The 9,589-nt window shown below is 44.6% G+C and overlaps 1 protein-coding gene across 1 annotated transcript; it reads right to left on the bottom strand.

The window, feature by feature from the left end:
- Window positions 1-3,314: 3,314 nt before the first annotated feature.
- Window positions 3,315-6,551, bottom strand: LOC125552102 (cytochrome P450 72A15-like). The gene is made up of 4 exons (XM_048715580.1): window positions 5,976-6,551; window positions 5,637-5,884; window positions 4,005-4,389; window positions 3,315-3,888 (listed from the first exon to the last, which is right to left on the bottom strand). Exons 1-4 carry the CDS (start codon window positions 6,504-6,506, stop codon window positions 3,463-3,465), a joined length of 1,590 nt encoding a protein of 529 aa, XP_048571537.1. The 5' UTR covers window positions 6,507-6,551; the 3' UTR covers window positions 3,315-3,462.
- Window positions 6,552-9,589: the final 3,038 nt, after the last annotated feature.

The following is a 9,589-nucleotide window of genomic DNA, read 5'->3' as shown; positions in this document are numbered from 1 at the left end:
TGTTGTGATTCCCTTAGTGGTGTCATGTGAACGTCGACTACATGACACTTCACCATATTTGTGCCTAAGGGAATGCATTGTGGAGTAGCAATTAGATGATGGGTTGCGAGAGTGACAGAAGCTTAAACCCCAGTTTATGCGTTATCCCGTAAGGGATCGATTGGATCCAAAAGTTTAATGTTATGGTTAGAATTTATTCTTAATACTTTTCTTGTAGTTGCGGATGCTTGTAGGGGGGGGGTTAATCATAAGTAGGAGGTTTGTTCAAGTAAGAACAACACCTAAGCACCGGTCCACCCACATATCAAATTATCAAAGTATCGAACACGAATTAAACCAACATGATGAAAGTGACAAGATGAAATTCCCGTGTACCCACAAGAACGCTTTGCTTATCATAAGAGACCATTTTGGCATGCCCTTGTCCTCAACAGGATTGGGCTACCTTGCTACACTTTTGTTACTACTATCGTTACTTGCTCGTTACAAACTATCTTGCTATCAAACTACTTTGCTACCTACAATTTCAGCACTTGCAGACATCACCTTGCTGAAAACCACTTGAAATTTCCTTCTGCTCCTCATTGGGTTCGACACTCTTACTTATCAAAAAGAGCTACAATTGATCCCCTATACTTGTGGGTCATCATAAACTCAAGCAATATTAATAAACCCCATCGGTTTATCCTTAATGGAAACAATACAAATATGTGTCTTGTCCCTTTTTGTCACTAGGATATAGATCACCACAAGATTGATCCCATTACAAAGCACCTCTCCCATTGCAAGATAAATCAATCTAGTTGGCCAAACCAAACGGATAGATCGGAGAGAAATACAAAGTTATAATAGTCATGAATAAAAGAGTTCAGAGAAGACTCAAATAATATTCATAGAAAATCTAATCATAAACCCACAATTCATCAGATCCCAACAAATACACCGCAAAATAAGATTACATTGAATAGATCTCCAAGGACATCGAGGAGAACATTGTATTGAAGATCAAAGAGAGAGAAGAAGCCATCTAGCTACTAGCTATAGACCCGTAGGTCTGTGGTAAAACTACTCACATATCATCGGAAGGGTGGCAAGGTTAATGTAGAGGCCCTCCGTGACCGATTTCCCCTCCACAAAGTACCGAAAAAGGTCTCCAGATGGGATCTCCGAAGAACAAAAACTTGCGGCGACGGAAAAGTATTTTGGGTGCATCTCTGTTGGTTTCCTGATTTTAGAGAACTTATAGTGGTGGAATTACGTCAGACGGAGCCACGACGGGTCTATAGCCCAGGAGCCCAGGCGCGCCAAAGTGCCTTTCCCGTCTGGTCTCCTCTCGAAGCTTCTAGGGTCTCTTCTGTCTAGAAAAAAATCATCATAAAGTTTCATGGCATTTGGACTTCATTTGTTACTAATTTCCTGGAAAACCAAAAGCAGGCAAAAAACAGGAACTGGCACTTGGCACTAAGTTAATAGGTTAGTCCCCCAAAAGATATATAATTGCATATAAAACATCTAAGATTGATACTATAATAGCATGGAATAATCAAAATTGTAGATACATAGGAGACGTATCAAGCATCTCCAAGCTTAATTCCTTCTCGTCCCCGAGTAGGTAAATGATAAAAATAGAATTTTTGATGTGGAATGCTACCTAACATGTTCATCATGTAATCTCTCTTTTATGGCATAAATATTTAGATCCGAATGATTCAAAACAATAGTCTATAATTTGACATAAAAACATCAATACCCAGGCATACCAACAAACAATCATGCCTTTCAAAATATTAATGCTAAAAATGCTATCCCTACAAAATCATATAGCCTTGTCATGCTCCATCTTCTTAACACAAAGTATAAATCATGCACTACCCCGGTGTCAGCCAAACAATTGGTTCATACTTTTTAATGCACTTCAGGTTTTTCAACCCCCACACAATACATGAGCACAAGTCATGGATATAGCACTATGGGTGGAATAGAGTATGGTAGTAGAGATGATATGGAGAAGACAAAAAAGGAGAAAGTCTCACATCGACGCGGCTAATCAACGGGCTATGGAGATGCCCATCAATTGATGTCAATGCAAGGAGTACGGATTGCCATGCAACCGATGCACTAAGAGTTATAAGTGTATGAAAGTTCAAAAAGAAAACTAAGTGAGTGTGCATCCAACTTGTTTGCTATAGAATACCTCGGGCATTTGAGGAAGCCCATCATTAAAATATACAAACCAAGTTCTATAATAAAAAATTCCCACTAGTTATATGAAAGTAACTACATAGGAGACTCTATATGAAAAATATCGTGCTACTTCAAAGTACAAGTGTGGAAAAAGATAGTAACATTGCCTTTCAAAATATCTCTCTTTTTCTCTCATTTTTTTGGCGGGCTCTTTTTGGCCTCTTTTGGCTCTTTTATTATTATTATTATTATTATTATTGTTATTATTATTATTTCCTTACTTGGGACAATGCTCAAATAACGCATAATGATGATCATCACACTTCTATTTACTTAAAACTCGATACTCGAACAAAATATGACTTTATATGAATGCCTCTGGCGGTGTACTAGGATGTGCAATGATCTAGCGTAACATGTATAAAAAGTGATGTACGGTGGCTGAGCCACAAATACTATTTTAGCTATATGACCATGCAAAGCAATATGATAATGATGACGTGTGTCATAATAATGGAACGGTGGAAGATGCATGGCAATATATCTCGAAATGGCTATGACAATGCCATAATAGGTAGGTATGGTGGCTATTTTGAGGAAGATATAAGGAAATTTATGTGTGAAAGAGCGTATCATACACTGGTGCAGAGACGTGCTATACAAACGGTTTTAAGCTCCTTTCCGCGACAGAGTTTTAAACCGTCGCCTTGCTAGTGTGGGCGATAGGGGGTCCTTCTCACATGACTCAGAAACCGTCGGGGATAGGTCCTCCAGTCACACACGCTGGGCAAAATGAGCTCGTGTGTGATCGGCCGAGGCATCGCAGACAATTATGCAGGCCCAATCGCTTCCGTTCATATGTACATCCCACAAAGTGAATCCCAGAAAAACGTTTTCGTTCGTATGTATATGTGCAAACGTTTGTGCAAGGTGACCTAACACAAACAGTTCTCCGGCTGAAGTCGTGTGTGATTCTTCATTGATCCAACACGCATACTTTCTAGAAGTCATGTGGGTTGTTTGAGTTCATCGTCCACAATGTTGTTTGTGAAACCGTCTGCAATAGAAAACCCTAATAAGCAGGCTAATTGGCCTATTACTGATAATCCATTTAGTGATCAAATTGATATTTTTTATAAAACACGTCATATATTTTATGTTTGTATTACGGCAACCAAGATTTCATTATTGAATTACATCTGATAGGTTCAGCACTTAGTTATACCACATACATTTATCAAAGAAAATCAAAGCACACACCACCAAATGTGAAAGGAATTAGATGAGTCCAAGCCTAATTTGTGCGCCATGCATTGGATGTAGTGTTACCACGGTATATGGCGCATGAGTATAGGACGGGGCTAGCACGAAGTCGAAACGTTGAAGGATCATGCAAATCGCCATCTTGGCCTCACTAAGCGCAAAATTCTGGCCGATGCATATCCGTGGTCCCCAGCCGAATGGGAGAAACGCGCCTGAATTCTTGGACGCTTTGGAGATCCCCTCAGCAAACCTCTCCGGCTTGAATTCATGTACATCGCTTCCCCAAATGTCAGGGTCATGGTGCATGAGTAGTACGGAGAGCTCAATCATCATGCCAGCTGGGTATCTTTTGTCTCCGATTAGCACCTCCTTGCATGTCTTCCGGCTAAAATGAATGCTTGGAGGATACAACCGAAGAACCTCATAAAGGATCATGGTCACCTGCATGCAAATTACAAACATATAAGGAAAGGGTGGTATGTAGCTCCAATAGAAAAGTTGGTGTCATCATATAGAGGATCAAAAAAATGAAGTACTTCTGGCAATTAAATATTTACCATTTTAAGTCGGCTTAGACCTTCGTATTTAGGTCTGTTTTTCCCAAATAAACCTAGGACCTCCTCCCTTGCACGGTCTTGCCACTTCGGATGCATGCTTAGAACGATCATGGTCCACGTGAGTAGTACCGATGTTGTCTCCATTCCTGCAAAGTAGAACGTCTTGCACTCTTCGATGACATCTTCAATTGGCATCCCCATGCTGGATTGACCATTGTCATCTGTGTGCCTCATGTTTGACTCTAGCAATAAGCCAAGTAAGTTGTCTTTGGTGCTTTCTCCTTCCTTTATCGCTTTAGTTCTTTTCGCAATTAAACCGCGTAGAATCGATTCAACCTCGTTATTAACCTGATGCATCCTTTTATTGTTTGGGGTTGGCAAAGATCTGAAATATACCATGCACTTCCCGTTACAAAGAATGTTCCTTGTTAAGTTATTACAAGTGTACTTGTTACAAAGAATGTTCCTTGTTAAGTTATTACAAGTGTGACTGTAATTTCAGTTCCCCGCATAAGAGCATCTCCAACAGCCGCACCAAAAGACGCGCGCACGGTAAATTGGCTTTATAGCGCGCGCGGAACGTTTACGCGCGCTCCAGCGGTGGCGCGAAACTAGCGCGCGCGGGGGAAAAGGCGGCCGCTCGCGCGCTACATTTGGCGCGCCGCGTCCGGCGCGCCTATAAATTGCAGCGCCCCCGCCGCTCTCTCCATCGCCCTTTGCCGCTCTCTCCGTCTCTCCATCGCCCCCTGCCGCGCTCTGCCGCCGACACGCCACCACCGCGCCACGATGCCGCCTCGGCGTCGGGGAGGTACGGGCTACCGCGGCGTCCGTCCGGCACCTACTCCGCCGAGATTCGGTCGGGCAGCGGCATGCGGCTCCGTCTCGGCACTTTCGACACCGCCCAGGAAGGCGCCCGCGCGTACGACGCTGCGGCGTGGCGCCTCCTGCGGTCCCGCCAGGACATGAACTTCGCCGACGTGGCGACGCGGGAGCGCGCACAGGAGTTGGCGCCTTTCCCGCGGCTTCTCACTGACGAGGACCATCGCAAGCATCGGAGGCGGGAGCATCGTCTCAGGCTGGCCGAGATGGACGAGCAAGCCATGGCGCTGTGGAGTCATCGCTTCCCGGAAGACACCAACGAGGAACAGTTCTTCGCTCAGAGGAGGGCGAGGAGGGCGAAGAGGAGAGAGGAGCGAGCCGACTATCGCGAGGACAAGCGAACGCGGAAGGCGGTCGCTAAATACAACCAAGCGTTAGGAGATGCGTCCTCCTGGAACTCCGACGACGAGCGGTTCCTTGACGCCTACGCTCCGACGTCGGAGGAGGACATCACTAAAACAGAGTTCGAGTCGGACGAGTAGTAGTAGGAGAACTATCTATGAAACCAAATATGTAGTAGGAAAACTATCTACGAAATCAAATATGTAGTAGAAAAAACTGAAATATAGCGCGCCTACTGGAGCGGCATGGGCGCGCTTTAATTTGCGGCGGTCGCTGGAGCCAGCGCACCGCTGCGTGCAAAAGCTGGCTAACCCGGCGCTGTATCGCGACTTTTAGCGCGCGGAGCGTTGCACGGCTTGGAGATGCTCTAAAGAAAAAGGAAAATTGTAAATTCAGTTGGTAGCAACTCACAAGTAGCCGGGAATGAGAATCCTCCGAATGTTTGTGATGAGGCGCTCTGCTTGCTCGGTTTGCAGCTGAAATATCTTCATTCCTTCAAGGTAGCTGCTGCCGAATGCGGTGCGGGAAATGACATCTCCGGCAAGGTTTTTGAGCTCCGGCCAAATATCCATCTCGTGCGTACCTCCACTGGAGCCGACGGACTCCGTCCATCTGCCCACCAACTCTTCACAGCACGCCGAAAACTCTGGCAGCATGCACTGCAGAGTCGTATTCCATTCCACATGTCAATTGTATAGCAGTAAATGGTTCTCGGAGAATATGCACTGAAACTGAAACTGAAACTGGTACCTTGATCTTCTCCAGATGGAAGGCAGGGTTGAGGAGCCGCCGGTGCTTGACCCACTTCTCGCCCTCGTGGTTCAAGAGGCCATTGGCGAGCAGCTTCCACATCGCCGGGAACTTGGGCTTCTCGAAGTGCCCGGACTTGTCGGACAGCACGCTCTTGGCAAGCTCGGGGTCGGCGATGGTTACCTTGGGGATCGGGCCGAACCACGAGAGGCTCACCTTGCCGTGCTCCCGGGCGGAATCGCAGAGGAGTGGTGCCACGCGAGGGGCGATGTCGTGGCACCGCAGCGGCAGCGGCCTCGACCAGGCGTCCTTGTTCCGCCGGCCTTGCTCCCTGAGGTCGCCGGTGAGGAAGCGGTAGGACGTGCCGCGGAGGCCCTTGGACCGGAGCTCCCGCTCGAGGCACCGCGGCCGCCACCACAGCCGGTGCAGCAACCGGCAGAGCTGCCACAGGAGCACAAGGGTCGGGAGCAGGAGGAGGCTCCGCCTCCATGGCACCGAGGCTGCAGTTGCGAAGAACGCTCCAAGAACCATAGCTCTCAAGTCTCGACTCGGGCGAAGAAACCCAGCAATGGAAGCTGGTGTGATGCTGCACGGTGTAGGCATGGGGTTATATAGATGGATGGAGCTGCACATGTGCATTTGACCAGCAGTAAGAGAATAATGCTATGGCCTTCACTATCAGTACGACAATAAGTCTCATCTGGACTTTGACTTGGCGCTATGGCGAAAAGACACACAGACTATTCTACCCATGTCACTGGATCTCTGTCCCATCACCGTGCTCAGTGGCGGAGGCACCGCCCAACGACCCTGAGCACTTGTCCAGGCTCGCTGGCTCCCCAACAGCAGCGCTCGATCAATTAATAAAGGCCTAAACTTGTTCGCTAGCTTGCTTTATCTGGGTAAAAAAAATTGGGCCTTATTTTCTCAATAGTTCACAGCCCAACAGGCAACCGTACGACAGTCTGCAGCCCAGCCAACTTCACGACGTGAGGGAATACACACACGTACGTACGGTGGTTGGATCGATCGCTCCAAGCCTGAAACTCCTGCCTCTCCGTTTCTCAACAGCCGCCGAGCGCAGGGACTGGTCGACCGGGGCGGCGGCTGGCCTAGAGCCCTACTGGCCAAGACGGCGAGACGGGGCTACGCAGGACCCACGGCAAGCGGATATCCGGCGTCCAGACAAGCCTACTCCTTCCTCTCCTTATGATCGCATCTTTAAATCTGAAAAGTGATTTGGCAATCTGCAATGAACGAATAGATTTAGCCATTTAGGGCTTAAATTCAGGTAATGTTTCAATGACGGCTTTAAGGAATTTCTGTAGTTGACGTGTAAATAGTTCTGTACTATTGTTACTTTTTTTTGAAAGATTGTACTATTGTTTCTTATTGTAGCTCATTTTCTTATTTACTTGTGTGACAACTAACTTTAAATTTTATCATTAAATTTCAGAGATGAGGAGGTTTTTGTTAGTACAGAAAGCACTAAAAATGTGAATGATGTCTAACCGGAAATAGAAGTTGAGCTGTTGAGGCACAACCGGAAATGTGAATGGTGTCCATCTGAACATCTCTATTCTTGCAAGTTTTTAAGATTTAATATATTCACATCTCACAACTTAACTACAAATCCATTTTCTATCTTGTAGTGCCTTCTAAGCTTTGGCAACACGGCCAGTTTGCCCTTTCGCAGGGCTGATTGTATTTCTTTCTTTTGGCAAAAATGAACAAATGAGATATACTTTTGACCGTGGTGAAAGAAATTGCAAGATCACGACATCTAGTCTGGTACGGAAAGCTTTACTTTTGTTGGCAACATTGTGAGTTTACCTCTATGCAAGGCTAGTTATTTATCTTTTATTGTCAAGTCTCGACTTTATTTGGTCTATGAAATGGATATTGATATATTACTTCACTTTAAATTACACTAGTTGGATGCCCGTGCGTTGCTATGGAGTCAACAAAATGATGTATAAAACCAAAACAACAAGCACCATTTAGCCAGTTTTTCAGCTTGCTCTCTTTCCCAACATCATAGATCACACACGTCAAATCGTAAAGAATTCAAGGTGTCATCCCTCACCCGGACTGGGATCAGGTGACATGCGGCCCAAATTCAAATTTAAACATTGCGAAAAAAACTAAAAAAATCATGCATGTTCACAGCACATATTAAGATAACCCCTAAAAATTTCAGATCAAAATTTGAAACATACATCAAGAAATAAAAAAGAGAAACTCAGATGTGAATAGTTAATCTATCATGAATAGTTCTCGAATGGTTCTTTGTAGACTATTCACATCTGAGTTTTTCTTTTTTTTATTTCTCGATGTATGTTTCGAATTTTGATCTGAAATTTTTAGGGGTTATCTTAATATGTGCTGTGAACATGCTTGATTTTTTTCAGATTTTTTCGCAATTTTTAAATTTGAATTTGGACCGTATGTCACCGTGCATGTCACCTGATCCGAGTCCCCTCACCCATACAAACTCAATAATCTATGATCCTCACCTCTATCATCAATGTTCTTGTAGGTCCTTTGGGACCCTTCATCTGTTAGAAGAAAAAAAGATATCCCCTCAGCCAAGGTAGTAGATTAATCACAGAATCTTAAAATGGGTGATGAAGGGGAGATGATGCAATGTCAATAGTTTTCTCACATTCTTCGAAATTCTTAGTGCGCACAAAGCCAAATCATTCCTACCTAATACGTTTTTTCACCTATTAGCAGCTATCATCATTAAACATGTGGTTGGACAATTGAAAGTATGAGAGCCTCAAGATATCACGTTTGTTTTATGCTATTCAAAATGGGCCATAATCCATGGTAATTGATAAAATTTCCCTAATCATTGATGGGAGGAAAAGACAGAACCACGCTCACTTAAATCCCCCAAAGGTTTGCCTCGCGATGTGCCTGTCTAGACGCACCAAAATGTGTCCTGTGCTAGCCTTCTCCTTCAATCTTTGCAGCCATCAGATCAGCTTCCCCCATATACCTGTCCTCCTCCATGCACCCTCTTTCGCCACTTCCTCCTCATCCTTTGGCATAGGATCCTATGTGTTCACTTTTTTCTTGAGGCGTCAAATGAAGTATATCATTGGACAAGCATTACAAGATGTTTAGCAAATAGTGTTTGTTCATAATTGGTTCAGCAGCATTTCGAAATCAACACATCTTCAATAAATGCTAAAATGTTTAAGAAGCAAGACATGTATAAGTAACTTTACCATCTCTCTCAGCTATCTTTCTTCAGGAGCTCAGGGGCAGGGTGGTAAGAGAACCATGCAAAGATGATTCTGGGTGCAAAAACAAAGTAACACCATTTAGTGATCCAGTCATATTCCTAGTAGCTACATATTAGTTTGTGTTCAAAAAACAATGCACAAACCTTCTCGCCCCCACTGTATCCTCCATCATGGTTGCAAGCTCCTCGTGTTCAATGTTTTTGTCAACATTCTCCTTTGACCAAAGTATCCTTAAAATCATCTCTCTACTAGGAGTGATCTTGCAAATACAAAATGGTTAAGATATGGGCATCAAATAAAAAATGATTACCAGCCAGAGAGTAAATTCAGCACCGCAAACAACATTAGTAGCTTTAGTAA

Source organism: Triticum urartu, chromosome 4, assembly GCF_003073215.2.
Source record: "Triticum urartu cultivar G1812 chromosome 4, Tu2.1, whole genome shotgun sequence".
Classification (NCBI taxonomy): Eukaryota; Viridiplantae; Streptophyta; class Magnoliopsida; order Poales; family Poaceae; genus Triticum; species Triticum urartu.
Note: the sequence above shows the minus strand (reverse complement) of the source record. Positions and strands in the feature narration are given on the sequence as shown.